Source organism: Scardinius erythrophthalmus (genome assembly GCF_964197995.2).
Source record: "Scardinius erythrophthalmus genome assembly, contig: HAP1_SCAFFOLD_182, whole genome shotgun sequence".
NCBI lineage: Eukaryota > Metazoa > Chordata > Actinopteri > Cypriniformes > Leuciscidae > Scardinius > Scardinius erythrophthalmus.
Window position 1 is genome coordinate 55,157 of NW_028296429.1, and position 18,654 is coordinate 73,810.

Sequence of the window (18,654 nt, forward strand, 5' to 3'; positions counted from 1 at the left end):
CATGTTGTGATTTGTATAGTCGTCACAGCGTGTACAAATAACAAGGTCACATGAGACACAACCATCTTCTAACCGTACACATACTGAGAACTATATTCTCGTAGGCGAATGACTACTACTTGGGCGGAGTGATTAGCGCAACACTCTGAGCGAACTCTCTGCTCCTCACCACAGGTGCTGCGAGTAAATCACTCCGCAGAAGTAGCAGTGCTTCGCCTTCTGAGAATATAGTTCCCAGTATGTGTACAGTTGGAAGATGGTTGTGTCTCATGTGTCCTTGTTATTTGTACACGCTGTGACTTTACAAATCACAACATGTAAATAGGAAAATGTTGGCGTTATTTTGTCACTTATTGCGAGCAGTATGCTAGCTGGAGCCTAGCTTAGCACAAAGACTGGAGGTAAACTACGGTGGCCGAGAAGGGTCACAACACATACAAACGCCACAACAACTTCATATTCAGAAAACAACTTCGTCGATTTCACATCACGTACGCTGCAAATATTCACAGCACGAGCAAATAGGGAAACTGCAAACTGCAAAGATACAACGGAAATGTTTCCAGGGGGGCCTTGATCAGTGACGGACCCGCATCCATCTGGTTGTCCTCACGCTATCTGAATGTGCGCTTTTGTTGTCTACAAGTCTGTCATAATAAATGAGAACAAAAGCGCACATTCAGATGGATGCGGGTCCGTCACTGATCAAGGCCCCCCTGGAAACATTTCCGTTCTGTCTTTGCAGTTTGCAGTTCGTTTCCCTATTTGCTCGTGCTGTGAATATTTGCAGCGTACGTGATGTGAAATCGACAAAGTTGTTTTCTGAATATGAAGTTGTTGTGGCGTTTGTATGTGTTGTGACCCTTCTCGGCCACCGTAGTTTACCTCCAGTCTTTGTGCTAAGCTAGGCTAGCGGTGGGTGCGTCAGACAGAGTTACAGCACGCACGGAGATAAGAAGGGTGTGTATGGACTCATCTAACTCTGGGGGATACAGTGAATAAGCTGAAGTCCCAAAAAGTCGGAGTGTTCCTTTAACTATCCCTTTAAAAGCTGTTTACCTGTAAAGTGTTGGTGTACTGGACATGTAGTGTTCCTAAATGAAATGTTTTTTCACAAATACACAATAGTGTAATTGATTAATAAAAAATGTTTTTGACAATAACATTGTTTGGATTGATTGATTTGCAGTTATTCTGAAGTTGCAGTATAATATTATTACCTGTAAATGTATACTATAATAACTCAATATTATATAAATATAATATTATCATTATTAGTAATTTGAAAATTATAAAATTTAGCAATAATGTATCAATATAGATTTTACAATACAATACTGTATAATTAATTACAGCAGAAACAGAAACATTACAAAAATACAGTAAAAATACAGTAAAGTACTGTTTTGTAGTTTACAGTACTGATATTGTGTACTGTAAAGTAAATTACAGTAAAGTTGCTGTAAATCAAAATACAGTAACTTGCTGGCCACCGTGCTGCCAGTACTGTACTGTAAAAATACAAGAAAATCGTTAACAGTGCAGTTCTCTTCTCAGTGAATAAGATGATGCACAAAGTTAACTGTACTACTGACTAAGGCCGTGTGTCCACCAAAGCGTTTTTAGCCAGCTGAAAACGCTAGGCGCTCTGCTAAAAACGCTCAGCTGTGGGCGCTTGAGAGCGTTTTGGCAGCGCAGCGTTTTTTCAGTTGAGACGGTTGAGACCGAGACACTTTGCTTGTTATGATACGGAATATCTGCGAAAGTCTTACTAGTATCTCATTTCACACATATTTTGTTTCTGTGTTGATTCTATATTAAAATGTCAATACAATGTAATGTATTTTATCTGGCTCTTGATTTTGTTCCGTTATTATGCTTGTTGTTGTCATCTGTTGACGTTGTACAAGCAGAATCATGTGGCGGACGCGGTTGGTCGGTGTGGTATTAGTCCCGCCCCTCCTCCACTGTGATTGGACGGTTGGGTAAAAAGTGACAGTGATGAGCGCTGCGTTTTACCAAAAGTTGAACATTCTTCAACTCTCGGCGACCAGTAAAAAACGCCGAACGCTCAGCGCTTCAGCGTGAAAAAGACGCTCAGCGCCTCGTTACGCTCATGGCGTTTTAAAAACGCGGCGCTCCCATTGAAAACAATTGAAAAAACACGCCAGCCGCGAGTAAAAACGCTTTGGTGGACACACAGCCTAATGAGCTAAAGTGAGCCTAACACAACAATATTATTATAATTGGTGATTGATGAGAGACGACAGATGACATTTTTTCATTCCAAAGAATATCTAAATTCTAAAATCATAAAATAATTTGAACATGAACACCACAGTTAAATGATAAAAATAACAATACTCACCCTCAAGGATTAATTTATTTTGGTGAACAGAATTGAAATAAAATTGCATTTTTTGCATAGGCTAAATGTAGGCTACTGTACATATGCAACATTTGAGCTCATTGAGCTACCAGTAAATAATAATATATCTCAATGAAACTTGGAACTGCTACTATGCATCATAAAAGGAACAGAATGAGGGGGTGAGACCTTTAACATTTGGGGGAAAAAAATTCCATTACATTGAGTGGCACCCTAATGTACTCATCAGTTGGGGATCATGGCTCGCAACGTGGACACAACAACAGACAAGGGCAAGATGTTTGTCTGCCAGCTTGTTCTTCCTTCTCAGTTTAACATTCGGGGACAAAACACTTTTTTAATATTGAAAGATCAATATTAATGTCTTATCTAATCTGCTTCGGCTAACAAAATAATATTTGAATAAATGAACACCTAAAATTCAACATAAGTGTAGTTTTTGTTTGAACTTTGGTTCAAGCCGAGAGTCCTATTATGGAATGTGAAACTAAGAAGGAAGAACAAGCTGGCAGACAAACGTCCTCATCTGTTGCGGCGTTCACGTTGCGAGCCATGATCCCCAACTGATGCGTACATGGTGGCATCATTTCAAAAGTGTGACATACAGATTGGTCGGACTAACTGGACCCCCCCCCCCTTTCATATATATTACAAGTAATCTATAACTTATATTAATTTAAGATACCTTGCAGTTACCAACATTGTAGAAATATGGTGATTTGCCTATTTATTATAAATGTTACTTCTATTAAATATTGGGGAGTATATTTGTGACTTTTATAGGGGTTGCTCTCATACTTTTGTTTAAACGTGTTTAGGATATTTGTTTTTTATCCATAGTTTTAATTTAGTATGTTAATGTTAATTCAATAACAGCCTGATAAAAGATCAATATCAATGTCTTCCCTAATGTAGGTGTTAACTTCTTCAAATGTTATTTTCTTAGCCAGAGCAGAAAAACTTTCCTTTCCCGCATCCACGTGTTCCACTTAGGCTCAGGTTTCCCTTATTTTCCTAATTCAACTTAGACTCAGGTAACCTATCCTTCATTCCACTCCTGAGAAAGTATAAATATGCTAAGAAAGTATGAGCTTTATTATCTGACTCACCCAGAATCCAAAAGCCTTGACAGTGCTCTTCAAATCTGAGGAGAGAAACACCAGACAAGAAACAAACGTAAGAATTCAACCGATACCAACCGATATAGATATCATTCCGCAAAGTGATGATGTAACTGACCATTACATGGTAACTTGCATATTACGTACCCCGGTAATATATCATGCTGCGCCGCGTTATCGATTAGGCAGAACAATCCTTCCATCCACCATAGATAATTTTTCAAATTGCTTATCGGATCTGTCTCAGCTGCTGCCTGAACCTAAACAAACAGATGAACTAGACGAACTAACCAGCACTATGAGCACCGTTCTCTCTGGAAAATGGGATATTGTTGCACCTATGAGACTAAAAAAGGTCAGAGAGAAAATTAAAGCACCATGGTACAACAATACTACTCGTGTTCTAAAGAGAGAAACCCGTAATTTAGAGCGTAAATGGAAACAAACTAATTTAGAGGTTTTTAGAATCGCTTGGAAAGACAGTACGTCACGCTATAAAAAGGCCCTAAAAGCGGCCAGGGCTGAGCATCTCCGCAAACTAATAGAAAATAACCAAAACAATCCTAGGTTCTTATTTAACACCGTGGCTAGACTAACAAATAAACAAGCGTCACCTGAACAAAATATTCCGTTACAGTTTAGTAGTAATGATTTCATGAATTTTTTCACTGAGAAAATAGAAAACATCAGATCCACAATTGTAAACGTTCAATCTTCAATCGCGCCTTATAATTCAGCCTCGATTATCACCCCGCAAGAACAATTACAGTGCTTTACAACTATAGAACAAAAAGAGTTAAATAAATTTATCATTTCCTCTAAAACAACAACATGTTTATTAGATCCCATACCAACTAAACTATTGAAAGAAGTGTTACCTATAGTGGAAGAGCCTCTCCTCAATATTATTAACTCGTCTTTATCTTTAGGTCATGTTCCAAGAACATTTAAATTGGCAGTTATAAAACCACTAATTAAGAAACCACAATTAGACCCAAATAACCTAGCAAATTATAGACCCATTTCAAATCTTCCTTTTATGTCCAAAATATTAGAAAAAGTTGTGTCTGCCCAACTGGGCTCTTTCTTGCAAGAAAATGACACCTATGAAAAGTTTCAGTCTGGGTTCAGGCCGCATCATAGCACTGAAACTGCGCTCGTTAAAATCACAAATGATTTACTCTTAGCTTCTGACCAAGGCTGTATCTCAATACTAGTTTTACTTGATCTTAGTGCTGCGTTCGATACTATAGATCACACAATACTCTTAGATCGGCTACAAAACTATACCGGTGTTCAAGGACAAGCATTAAGCTGGTTCAGATCATACCTATCTGACCGCTACCATTTTGTCTATTTAAACGGAGAAAAATCGATCATAACTCCAGTAAACTATGGAGTGCCGCAAGGATCTGTGTTAGGCCCTCTATTATTCTCAATATATATGCTGCCACTTGGAAATATTATAAGGAAACATGGAATTAGTTTCCATTGTTATGCTGATGACACTCAACTATATATTTCATCACGGCCGGATGAAAACGCTAAATTATCCAAATTGACAGAGTGTGTTAAAGATATAAAAGATTGGATGACGCACAATTTTCTTTTATTAAATCCAGATAAGACAGAGGTAATACTTATCGGTTCAAAAAAACGCCCACAAAACCTCCTTCAATACAACTTTAACATAGTAGGGTGTCCTGTTACTTTATCCTCTACAGTAAAAGACCTGGGTGTTATATTAGATTGTAACTTGTCTTTTGAAAATCATATTTCATATGTTACAAAAACAGCCTTTTTTCACCTTAGAAATATTGCTAAATTACGTAACATGCTATCTGTTTCTGATGCAGAAAAGCTAGTTCATGCATTTATGACCTCGAGACTAGATTACTGTAATGCTTTATTAGCTGGTTGTCCTGCATCCTCAATAAACAAGCTACAGTTAGTCCAAAATGCCGCCGCTAGAGTTCTTACTAGATCAAGAAAGTTTGACCATATAACACCAATTTTATCATCTCTACATTGGTTACCTATAAAGTTCCGTATTAATTACAAGGTATTGCTACTGACTTATAAAGCCCTAAACGGCTTAGCTCCAGTTTATTTAACGGATCTTCTATCGCCCTATAATCCATCGCGCTCTTTAAGATCACTAAATTCGAGGCTTCTGGTCATACCTAGGGTATCCAGATCCACCAAAGGAGGGAGAGCATTTTCACATTTAGCACCAAAACTCTGGAATAGCCTTCCTGATTCTGTTCGTTGCTCAGATTCGCTCTCCCAGTTTAAAACTAGATTAAAGACGCATCTCTTCAGCCAGGCATTCATATAATATTTTAATCTTACAGTTAAATCCGGTCTCTACTTCATAAACGCCAGAGGAGAACTGGCCCCTGACTGAGCCTGGGTTCTCCCAAGGTTTTTTTTTCTCCATTAGGTCACCTAATGGAGTTTTTCGGTTCCTTGCCACTGTTGCCTTTGGCTTGCTCAGTTGGGGATACTTAATTTGATTAATCGATTCAACAGTGCTATTGATCTGCATTACCAAACGTGGATGTTTTACACCAGAAACATACACTGATGTACTATTTTATTTAATACTGTGAAGCTGCTTTGATACAATCTGTATTGTGAAAAGCGCTATATAAATAAAGTTGACTTGACTTGACTTGAATTCTTTTGCCATAAAATATCAGTAGCCTAATGCTTTTATCAAGCTTCTTTTACAGTCTTTTACAGAAACATGGAACCAGTAACATAAGAATTTCAGCTTTGCGGTGTTGAGTGTAATTGTGAAACTTTTCTTCTTTTGTTTGCAGACTATGTTTCTTACAAAAAAGTTTTTCGGGATCATTTTCAGTCTCTCACTGAATGTATGGCTCTCTGAGACTGCAAGTGTATTCATTTGTAAGTAAGAATTTTTTGATTGAAATGAATTTATCTTAAAATGTTGAAAATCTAATTTTTATTACAATATATTCCACTAAATCTTTGTCTTACATTGCAGTGGATCAAGAAGAAGCATCACATATTAACACCGCTGATATCAATCTTAAGAGAGCATATGCTGCTCGAAGCTGCAAAGAACTTCAGAAAAAGTATCAGGTTAATGAAGGTACGCTCATTTTATGTTAATGTTTGATCTTAAGCAAGAACTGAACTGAAGTGACTCAGGAATGCTCTGTTCACGCAGACGGCCTGTACTATCTGAACTCCTCCAGAGGGGTGCTTTACCAGACCTTCTGTGATATGACCACTGCGGGTGGAGGCTGGACGCTGGTTGCCAGTGTTCATGAGAACAACATATACGGGAAGTGTACCGTTGGTGATCGCTGGTCTAGTCAGCAGGGCAGTGAACCGAACCGGCCTGAGGGTGAGGGGACATGGGCAAACACAGTCACATTTGGAAGTGCAGATGCCTCTACAAGTGATGATTATAAGGTATTCTTATTACATGTATGGTTTTACAGCAATAGTTAAATAGAAGGAACAGAAAGAACACATAATGATCAAAGGATGTTTTTGGAGAATCTGAAACGATAGTCTCCTTTCTGTCCCAGAATCCTGGCTACTTTGACATTCCAGCACAAGATGTGTCCGTGTGGCACGTTCCTAATAATATGGAGGTGGAATCCTGGAGCGCGTCCTCCATCCTGCGATACCACACTGAGAATCGCTTCTTAACTCTCCACGGGGGAAACCTTTATTATTTATTCAAGGTCAGATAAACTTCAACACCATTTTGGGGTTTGAAACATTCACAGATTTTTTTTTTTTTTTTTGTGAAATTACAATAACACTCTTTTTTTCCCAGAAATTCCCTGTGAGGTTTGGATTAGGGGCATGCATCACTGATAATGGACCTGTTATTCCAATCGTGTATGATAATGGAAATGCGGATTTCAACAGAAATCTCTATGGTCCCCATGCAAGAAGTATGGCTCTTTTTTTAATTTATCCTTTATTATGCAGGCAAGTCACTTAAAAACAAATGATTATTTACAGAAACAGCCCGTGAGCCAATATGTTCCAAATATTTTTAATGACAGTGGGTTCATCAGTTGACAGTATCAGTATCATAAATCTGTGTATTATTGATTGTTGAGATCCAGTCACTTTAATGAATGAAAGCCATGTCATGTGTTCATGGATATTTCATGACAGATTATCATCATTGATATATGATTATCATCACTGATATATTCTGTGCATTTCCCCAGCAAATTTTCTGCCTGGATTCATCTCATTCAGAGTCTTCAATAATGAAAGGGCAGCCATGGCTCTTTGTTCAGGTCTCAAACCAACCGCCTGCAACACTGAACATGTGAGGAAAAATAATATTCTGGATTGTAAAATTGATAGTAATACATTTACAATGAAAATAACTCAACTGCACCAATGCAATTGTAAGAAGTGCAGGCGTGTCTTGTTGTTAGTAATGTCCTCATATTGTTGCAGTTCTGTATTGGCGGAGGTGGACACTTTCCTGCGGGAGCCCCAAGGCAGTGTGGGGACTTTGCGGGATTCGACTTGGATGGCTATGGCCCTAATGCGGGATGGAGCGCTTCCAAAGAGATAACTGAAGCAGCCGTGCTCCTCTTTTATCGCTGACACTCCCATCAATCTAAAATCACCAGCATCCTTTCCTTCTTTCTAAGATTTTCCACATTGATGAACACCTGAATTTTGGGGGGGGGGGGGGGTAGCTGAAATTGCACATATGTTGAACCAATCATATTAGAGAAAAATGGTGTGATGATGATGATGATGAGTAATGTCATGTTACCTTTCCTATGTACCTATAAACTCTTGTACTCTTTTTGCTGGGGGGATTCTCTCCAAAATGTGTGTGATCCTCCCAGCCGTGATTAAAGCATATTCAAAGGCATTGTCTGGAGTCTGTCTGGTTACTGATGCACAGCGGGTTAGTGGAGCACTAGAGGTCTTATTCACAAGTGATGATAGTGTTCACAGGGGACGAGATTTGGAGTCGCGAGGGTTAGGAGATGCGCCGGAGGATAAATGTGTAAACATCGATTAGGCGACGTATGGGGTCGATTAGGAGCATTCTACCACGATATTTAATACAGTTAATATATTAACTTTATTTAGATTTTTTATTTTAAGCATGTATATTTCTACAAAGCATTGGAGAATATTGATCTATGTAATGCATCTGAAATGATAAGGATGTTTCATAGAATTGTAAACATTCAACATCTTTTGATGTTAGGGAACATTTGAACAATATTCTTAATATTTGTAATGAATGAACCATCAACAGTCTAGTTGACATACTAGAGTAAGCATACCCTTTCTCAAAGACTCATATTTGAGGATTTACTGCTCTAGTTGAAGCTTAATTGGGGCTGATGTCTCAGAGAGAGACCGATTGTAATGGCACAATTACACAATTTGCACAATTCTTATGAAAGCACATATTTGAAACTTGTTTTACAAAGATAACCTGTATATTTACAAAATTCATGTTTGTATAGAATGTAAAATGTGCATCAAGTCAAACAGTACATGTCCACCTCTAACATTATTTGAGACAGAATGATGATTTTTGCGAGAAATTGCCTTATTACACCTTTAAACGTAACTATTGGGTTTCAACTTACTCAAATATCATGATATAAATGTAAAAATAAAAACAAAACTTTAAAATGGTTCAAATGTTGGCTTATATTTTACTAAGATGCGATTATATGAAGTTTATACTCTTTTATTATACACAGAAATGGACCATGGTAAAGATATTTAGACAGTTTGTGAACCCTGTTTTGTTTTCAGACAGTTTCATATAGGCATAACTTTCAAAAAAGTCCAGTACAAACGTTACTGTCACTCATTAACGGCAGCTGTCATAGTTGCGAGGCGACAAGAACAATTCTCAGTAGACTGTGAACACTCGTTCCGACTTTCTTGGCACCTTCAAAGGTGTGTTCTTTATAGACTGCAACCTTCTGGAAGTTTCACCTCAAAATACCCCACAAATCATTTTTTATAGCATGTCCAATGCATTTACATTGTTTTGACCAGCAGGCGTCACAGGTCAGAGTGATGGGCGTAGGGATGGGAATTGATAAGAATTTAACGATTCCGATTCCATTATCGATATTGCTTATCGATCCGATTCCTTATCGATTCTCTTATCGATTCTTATTGGGTGAGGGAATAAGTACAAATTTGTTTGTATTAACTCCCTTTAATATCTGATCAAATTGATCATTATCACATTCATTGATCCGGATAAAAAAATAAATAAAACTGCCATTTATGTGCCATAAAAACTAATAACACACACTGAAAACAGTTAAGGAAGAGCTTGTGCCTTTTGGAATATTAACAGTGCTCATTTGTATTAGGCTATTGAGTTACTAAAACAATCTTTGTCAAATAATACACAGGTTTTCTTCACATTTTGAACGTTTTTGTTTCCATTTGTTTAATTTCAAGATCTTGTGACTTATCCATTGTTGTTTTTACATCTACAAAGCTGGGAGCACTAAATGATATTCAGTCACATTATACACGCTTTTAACATTAAATAAAGCACATAAATAGTACCTGATATTATCATTGCCACACTTTGAGATTGTTGTTCCAGCGCGACGTCGCAGTAAAATAGGATCCGTTTCAAATAGAATTGTTGCGTGTCGCGGCTGGTTAAACTTTGATTAACATGGAAAATGATAATTTTTATCGCGTGTCGCACCGTCGTGTCACATGTAGTTAGGACGCGGTCAGAGCGCTTCTGCCTCGATGCCATGTTTGCTCATAGTGTTTGCTACATTCTGAACCAAAACAACGCAGCACGTGTGTGACGTCGTGTCACATTTGAACGAGCGGAACCGATAAGCGGAATCGTTAAGCAGGCATACTAACGGTTCCAAGGAATCGATTCACTGAGCACCGGTTCTGAAGAAGAACCGGTTCTCGGTTCCCATCCCTGGGCGTGCCGAAAGGAGACGTGCCAAAATGTGAAATGTGACCCCTAACCCGACAGACAGACCGCTTGAACAACCAAATGAAAAAGACCTTTCTGCATGACCTACCTTTCAGCATGCGCCAATTTTTCGTCATGCCCATTACTCTAACCTGCAGATACCAAAACTTGAATCAATTTGCGAATTTTGCAATGCCAACATGGCTGGGAGTGTCAGATCAACTGCAGCAAGCAGCAATTAAAGACATTTTGAGATGATTTTAGGCAAAATGGCTGAATAATTATATATACAGTCACTAATAAGATGATTTAATGGTTTATAATTTTTTGACCAATTGGTGACGCAATTAAAAAATGTATCTGGTGTGGTCAGAGTGAGGTGACAATGACACATACAAAGTTTGGTGTCAAAATTTCAAGGCATTGCAGAGATAAAGCCTGAATAGAGGCTATAGAGTATATATAAAGTATAAAACGGTTTTGTCTATCGAAACGAAATCCATATCATTTTGTTGGCACAGTCTGGAGATGATACGATTCGATTTTGGTGAAAATCGGACAAACGGTCTAGGAGAAGTTCGTAAAAGTTTGGCTGACTATGGTAATTTGGAAATTTTGTTATAACTTTTTTACCACAAGGTGTTGCTGCCACGAAACTTTGAGTACCTTCAAGGCAACCACACCCAGAGTTATGGGGATGGCTAGTGTGACGTCACGACATCACTTCCGTGTCCAAGCCGCTGCGTCTAATGTAAACACAATGGCAGTAGCTAAGGAACCGGTCACTTTTTTTACGGTGACATCGTATTTTGCGGACACCCCAAAGTCCGTGAAAAAGGGTTTGAACTCGTACAACTCCAACAGAGTTGTAAATGTTAGTGTGCTGGCAGGTGGAAGTCTGAAAGGGAAAGTACAGGCTTCAATGAAAAGTAAAGTTTACGAGGTTGAGGTGAGGTCCCGACTCTTGAGTGACTCGTCAAATGGCACAAATTTCTATGACTTTTGTTGTTTTATATGAGCATAAAACAAATTGTTAATCAAACATTAAGCTGTCGCCCTTTACCATAAAAAGATTGTACATTTGTCACGGTTCAAACGTTACAAGTTTTTAGTAGCTACCGTTACCTCGCTAACATAAGGCTGTCGGCCACCAAGCTAACTTTACTGTACAAGTGTAACGTTAACTATTGTACTTAGCTATGTTAGAATAAGTACCTATGGTTTGTTGACAACTTAAAACTCTGGAAAAGTATTGCTCGCCCAATACAGATTAGACGTTACCTAACTAGTTGTTGGCTCCACCTAGTGCAACACAAAGATAAGAAAAACCTTTATTGATCTCACAATTCACTTGTTACATTCAGCTCTCAAGAAAACACTCAGGGTGTGCAGAATAGACAGGAAACGAACAATTAAATAGTAAATATAGGAGGTATCTTATACAGTGACTACCAGACTTCAGGGGGCAAAAAGTATAAACAATAAAAAAATAAACATACTATAATAAAAAAAAGTTAGCAGTGCAGGCTTACAGAGTGCACTACAAAGCTTTGCCTCTTAGCATTGTTAAGAGTTTTTTGTGAGGGTTAGCAAAGTTGATTTCACTCAGGTACACGTTGAGGGACAGGAAGTGAAGGCAAGTTCTTGCTCTTGTGCCATCGGGAGGTCCAAGTGCCACCATGTTGCAGCCCTCCTCATTTGGGCTGAGAAGAACTTCACCCGCACGGATGTCGAGTGTATGTGGAAGAGGCCCACGACACCCAAAACAGAGCAAATCACGGCCAAGAAAGTGTCTGTGATTGCACCTTCCACATCACAAGGTTAGTTCTTCGAGTAACTTGGAAATATCTGTCATGCTTTCTGTTTTGTTATCATTGGAAAAACAATGACCATATGTTTTCTTTTCATAGTAAAATCTAAGCCTGGGTTAGATAGCAGTTACCATCATATCCTTTATGCTATTTTTTCAGCTGGAATTAAACGCCCTGTCACCCCGGAGGACAGAGAATGGGCATCGTCATCTCTGGCACAGCTTGACCGTTTTACAGGTCTGGGTTGGATATTAGCTCCAGAACCTCCTGCACTGCCTCAGGTTTGACTTGTGTTTTGTTGTTTCATGTCCTGCTTTATCAGAAACTTCACATGTACACAACATTAAATCAGTTACAAAGATTGACGATATCCCTAGTAAGATGGTAAATTTAGTTTGACATATCCACAGATTTAAATTGCAAATCAGACATAAACCTGTTCAGACTTTAATTTTAACTTTATTCAAACCGCGCATTTCGTACACAAGGCAACTCAATATATGTATGTCTGTGAACAATGTTGACATGAAGGGATCTAATTGTTGTTATTCTGATTCAATGATATTTGTTGGGACAGACTTTTGACCCCTGCCATCACGTCAAAACTTTTGATGGGATATTGGCCAACTCCGGGTATTGTGAGGACAAAGCTCAACATCTCCTTTCATCCCTTGCTGTGAGCCCACAACAAAAGGAAGCCATCGAGAGGGCCACAGTTGGGCAAACTCAGAATGACTTATGGTAATAATACATACAAGGATCGATTGATTTCATGTGTACTAAAAGTCATTAGTGACTGTGAGGTTAACTGTTGTGTGTTTCTTTATAACAGGATGGCATATCGCAAGAAGAGAGTTACAGCCAGCAACTTTGGTCTTGTGTTGGCGGCAGTGAAGAGGAACTCTTACCCTCCTTCATTATTCAAAACGCTGCTTGGTCATTACAACTTCAAGCAAGGAGCTCATGTAAGTGATGGACACAAAGTTCTTTTAACCCTTGGGTACTGTAATAAAACATATCCTTTAGTTATATTTGTTATATGCTATCACACTCCTGGATCTTCCAAAGACTTGTGAAAACATCTGCTTTGGCACATTACTTTTTCTGCAGCATCAAATTTTAATACTCCCCAGCAACTCCCATTATAACCACAATTTTTCATTCAACCATGACACTGCAGTGAAATCACATATGAAAGGCATTCACAAGGTTAAAATCCATTATTTAAAAACAAAAAAATAATTGTTTTGATCAGGTCTGAGCTTGATGAATAGTGTTTGGGGAAAAAAGGTTGATCAAATTTTTTTATCAGAGGTTTTTTCAGCTGTAATGGTTGTGGCTTTTAAACAGCCAAAACTAGGTTTGAAAGGGTTGTAAATTTGCCCACAGTGTATTTTAGACCGTTTACATTATTTTTTATCACATATTCAAAATTTATGTACAATTAAGTTTCTTCACCAAAAATGTTTTTACTCTCAAATACAGTGAAGGTTATTGTCAATTAGTTCTACATATCACCCTTTGGTGGCAGAAAAAACCCACATAGAGACCCTAGGGTAATTTTTAAATCAAACAAGTGTAAACAAAGATTGTACTACAAGGGTTGGGCTGATATTTCTTTCCTTCTCTCCCTTTATAAAGCACCTTGTGATGCCATTGTGTATGAAATTCCCTTTCAACCCCCAGGCTTGTGATTGGGGAATCGTTCATGAGCCAAAGGCTAAAGAAGAGTACATGAAGCGCACTGGTGTGACCATCCAGGAGAGCGGAGTGTTTCTCTCTGACAGTGGCCTGCTTGGTGGCTCTCCAGATGGGACAGTATCTGCTGACTGCATCATTGAGGTGAAATGTCCTTATGCAGCCAGAAACAAGACCATAATTCAGGCAGCAGAGGCAAAGGACTTTTATCTCAAACTGGATGAAGTTACTGGCCTACTGAAAATGAAGCCGACTCACAACTACTGGCATCAAATTCAGGGCAACCTGTACCTTACGGGAGCTGGCACATGCCACCTGGTGGTATGGACTCCGCTGGATGTTGTAATTCTGTTCATCCATAAAGATCCAGCTTGGGCAAACAACATTAGTGTTTTAGAAATATTTTATAAGGACATTTTCCTGCCCCATATTCTCTCCGATATTAAATGATTAACCCTGCATTTGTTTACATGTTCTAAATAGGGATGTCAGGATTCAAATATATATAAAAAAGTAATATAATAAAAAGTAAACTTATAAATAGGCAGTAGAATATCATTATTATTATTATTATTATTATCATTATTAGCAATACCTATACCTACCTAGCTAGCTATAAGAAAGCAGATTTATGTGGATGTTTTTGAAAGATCTATGTCTTTCCATGTGCTTACACGGTTCATGTCCATTTTTACGTGACAAACGCGGCTGCACATGATCCTTTTTTTTTTTAACTCTTCCTTTGGCCGCTATGAAAATAAGATTTTCACATTTAACTTATGAACCTGCCATTGACTTCATGCGTTTGAGTGGATTTATGGACCGCGGTTATTGTAAAAATCAGTTAATCTTGACATTCCTAGTTCTAAAGCATTATTTTCAGTTTGAATGTTGTAGCCTCTCCCAATTTGTATATATCAATATCTGTGCATTTGTACCAGTTAAAATGATGTTTGTGTGTTTTGTTGTTTTATTTATTCTAAAAAAGAAAAAAAAAAAGCAGTAACATGCAGTTCAAATAAATTGAGTGGGAGCAACATAATCAGTGTGAAGACTTTTTAATTGTCTTGTTCAGCTTCAGTTGCATCCAGGCTGTCAAACGGAACAAAATTATTCATTCAGCTTATGGAGGATCAAACACAGTTGTGTTGATAATATGTATAACAAACCTTTAAAAAAATATAACATTTAACATGTGAGTTTAGGAAAATTGATTAGCAAGTAAAAAACAACATTGATACAGTTCATATGGAATACAGTTAAAGAAAAATTCAATGCTGATGATGGCATTGTGGCAAACAGTGAGAGGAAATTCATGCTATTTCACGGAGGATGGGTGTCTGTAAATTTGTGAGAGAAACACACACTTTCAGTATCTTGTTTGCATGCTTTTTATACTGGTACGGAATGTATGACAAAATGTGAAATGTTTTCAGGCGCTGAATAGAACGCTCCACATGAACTCTTGCACTGGCAATAAGTCTGTTGTGGTTGATTTCCTCCATTGTGAACTGTCCGTTGACAAGGAATGTTGGGATGTTCAGTGAAACACCTGCAGGTAAAATGTCACGAATAGTGAAGCCCTTGTCAGCCATCACCATGTCACCTGCTTCTAGCTGTTGAAGTACTCCGCAGTCTGCTGTTATTGCTTTGTCCGATGTGCTTCCACCATACAGGTCACTGGCGAAGGTAATGAATCCATTAGGTGCCACACCAATCAGAGCCTTAAGCGTGGTACCTCCTTTGTAATGACTGTACAGATGACTTTGGGTGTCCAAACTTTCTGTGTTGGACACAGGTACTTCAGTACAGTCGAGCACAATCCGACAATTGGGAAATGGTTGGAAGCAATGTGGCAGGGAGGTTTGGTTCTTGAATCTGGAAGGAATTTTGTTTTCCATCATGCCGACATACAAAATGTCATACAGGGCACTGGAGATGGTGATAAAGATGTTGGTGACTGTGGCCCGGCAGCAGTTAAACCTCACAGAAAGGTCAACAAGACCACAATTCAGTCGGAGTTTCATCAAAGTCAAGAGCAGCTGATCGATTAAGGGCATTTTTTGGACGTTCCAATCAAAGTGATACTGGAGATCAAATTTGGAAAGAAGGGTCTCCAAAAATAAGACTGTGGCAGCATCTGGCAAGCCAGTGTAATAGTTGACTATGTCTGGGTGGGAGGATATTTGACTAAATGAAAATGTTTGTTTTTGTTTCTCCAATTCTTTCTTCAGTTTGTCATTTTCTTTTCTGAGCATCTTATTCTCAATTTCAAGCACCAAAACACTTGAACTACTTGGGGTCTTCTGAGCAGTGTCAAGGTGACTTGGGCCTGGTTCAGCTCCTCCTTCGTCCTCTACAGTCGCCGGGAGCATTTTCTTTTGCCGTTTGGTCGGCTGGCTGATGTGAGGAAAAGCCTTTCCCTCATTCCAGGCAAACCGTGTGGGCCCCGCTGCTTTGCCATGTGGAAAATGCCATCCACAGACCCTTGAGTTGTAGTTAGGTGTGAAATCTTTACGCCTGGATAAAAGAAAAAAACATTACATAAAGAACTCTGTGGCGATAAACAAAAAGAAGTAGGTTCTGCCAGTGCAGAACCCTTGTCCCTCTCACCCCTGTTCCACAAAAGCAACACAATTTGGCAACTGTACATAAATAGTGACTTTTATATTGTTAATGGCTTCATTCTCAAAAATGTAAATACTGACTTTATTCTGGTAAATTGTCACGTAAATCTAAAAAAAGGACTTGTAAACGACTTAATTCTGTAAAATATTACGTATATCTCGTAATTAATCTCGTTCATTCTTGTAAAATGTTTGTTTTTTGTAAAAAAGTTTAATATCTTACAATATGACTTTTCATAAATAACTAGCTAGTTGATTCTCATAAATAACGACTTTAAACTCAGTCACATTAAACTAGTAAATGGCAACTTTATTCCCGTAAATAATGACTTTAATCTCGATTATTTTATGTGGCCCCACTCCATCGTTAACAGCAACAGGTAACGTTATCTCGGCTAACGTTTAGCGCAAATACTGGCGCTAGCCCGCACTTAAATGTATTTTTCATGGTTAGATATCCAGCTTACCGTATCAGTTTAAGCCATCTCCTCTTCTCGTTGTCATCCAAAGGAAAGCGGTAGTAACTAATCGTTTTATTGACATCATTTCTGTTGTTACAACTTGGGACACAGCACTGCACCATTCTAGCCCAATTCGGTTTGGACACGGAAGTGACGTATTTGGCTACGATGACGTAGGCACTAGCCATCCCCATAAGCAATTGAAAATGTAATTTTACCACTAGGTGGCCCTGGCTCAAAACTTCATCGTACTGATTACCCATGTGGGAAAGCAGATCTTTATTAAAATGATTAATTTAGGTTTACACTGAATTTAGCATGTTAAGGCTAGGTATAAATTATGATTATCAGAGTTTTCTAGCAAAAGACTCTGGTCAGTCCTGTTTTACTGAAACTCTTGGAGTTTGTGTTTTAGCAAGAAAGTCCAGCCAGTCCTGTACTCGGGTCTCAGTGTTTGAATAGATATGCTGAGTGGATTAGGGTGGGCAATGCTCTGTCTAAAACCGGTTCCTAAACCTGTCTTTTTCGGTTCCTGCCCCTAAATGTATATAAACTGTAAGAGAACATTTCACGTCAGACTTGGTGACTGCAGCTACCGACAGCTTGTGTTCTCAATAAAGAATCCTGCTGAAGAAACAACCAAGTCTCCTGGTCTTTCGATTCTAAGTTCACAACACCCATACCAAGTTTTGTAACGATACGTTCATGCGTTCATAAAATACATTATTTTAGTACAAAAATCAAAATGGTCAATATGGGAAATTTGGATATCAGTCAACTCACATGATGCCCCAAATCTAACGAGACCACTTTTATGATTTTTGGAGTTCAGGAGTTATAAGCAAAAATGGCAAAAATGTTGTATCTCCGGACCAGTAGGTGGCACTGCGCCGAAACGCAGCATGTCACCTCAGGTCATGCTTGTGATGAAATGTTCCAAGTTTGGTCTGAATACAATAAAGTGTTGCAGAGATACAGCCTTAAGTCTGTTTTCGCAAGCGCTTTGTAAAAAATTCGTTTGCGTGGTATTTCGAGAACGGTTTTATGAATCAACTTGAATTCCATATTTGATTCAACTTTTTGTCGCCATGGTCTGAAGATGATCTGGTTCAATTTTCATGAAAATCGGAGAAACCTTCTAGGACGAGTTTGAAAAAGTATGTTCTTCGGAAAATTCAAAATGGCAGACAAATTTTCATGATGGAAAATGACGTCATATGGTGCAATCGAATCGGCTTGAGCCAAGGAATCAGATGAAAAAGAGTGATTGCTAGAGGGATTGAGTTAGAGACTCCAAATTTGCTATGGTGACAGATCAAACTGTCCTCTATCAGAGTGCCAAATTTCATAACTTTCCCGCAAGTGGTTCTATGGGCTGCCATAGACTTCCAGAGCGGAAGAATAAGAAGAACGCCAACGATTTGAATAGGTGCCTACACACTTTCAGTGCTTGGTCTCTAATAATAAGAACGCCAATGGATACAATAGGTGCCTACTACGCACCTTTGATGCTTGGCCCCTAATAAGAAAGATGTATACATTTGGATACTTACTGAAATTGTCTGGTGAACAGATTTTTCCAAAATTCC

At 38.5% G+C, this 18,654-nt stretch overlaps 3 protein-coding genes across 4 annotated transcripts; 2 read left to right on the plus strand and 1 right to left on the minus strand.

Moving 5' to 3' along the window:
* Positions 1-2,627: 2,627 nt before the first annotated feature.
* Positions 2,628-8,127, plus strand: LOC308686344 (intelectin-like; the record flags this gene model as incomplete). Its single annotated transcript, XM_081394747.1, has 7 exons — positions 2,628-2,661; positions 6,524-6,631; positions 6,710-6,957; positions 7,077-7,235; positions 7,331-7,451; positions 7,737-7,840; positions 7,975-8,127. The coding sequence occupies 7 exons, from the start codon at positions 2,628-2,630 to the stop codon at positions 8,125-8,127; spliced, it is 927 nt and encodes a 308-aa protein (XP_081250873.1).
* Positions 8,128-11,942: 3,815 nt separating this feature from the next.
* LOC308686345 (uncharacterized protein) lies at positions 11,943-14,876 on the plus strand. 2 transcript variants are annotated; one of them, XM_081394748.1, is made up of 5 exons: positions 11,943-12,288; positions 12,439-12,560; positions 12,857-13,020; positions 13,112-13,244; positions 13,921-14,876. In XM_081394748.1, the coding sequence occupies exons 1-5, from the start codon at positions 12,207-12,209 to the stop codon at positions 14,425-14,427; spliced, it is 1,008 nt and encodes a 335-aa protein (XP_081250874.1). In that variant the 5' UTR covers positions 11,943-12,206; the 3' UTR covers positions 14,428-14,876. The 2 variants fall into 2 exon arrangements, with proteins under 2 accessions (XP_081250874.1, XP_081250875.1); XM_081394749.1 differs by having other exon boundaries at positions 11,945-12,288; positions 13,966-14,876.
* A 143-nt stretch (positions 14,877-15,019) lies between these two features.
* LOC308686347 (uncharacterized protein) lies at positions 15,020-17,439 on the minus strand. The gene is made up of 2 exons (XM_081394751.1): positions 17,072-17,439; positions 15,020-16,497 (listed from the first exon to the last, which is right to left on the minus strand). Exons 1-2 carry the CDS (start codon positions 17,326-17,328, stop codon positions 15,291-15,293), a joined length of 1,464 nt encoding a protein of 487 aa, XP_081250877.1. The 5' UTR covers positions 17,329-17,439; the 3' UTR covers positions 15,020-15,290.
* Between the last annotated feature and the right edge of the window lie 1,215 nt (positions 17,440-18,654).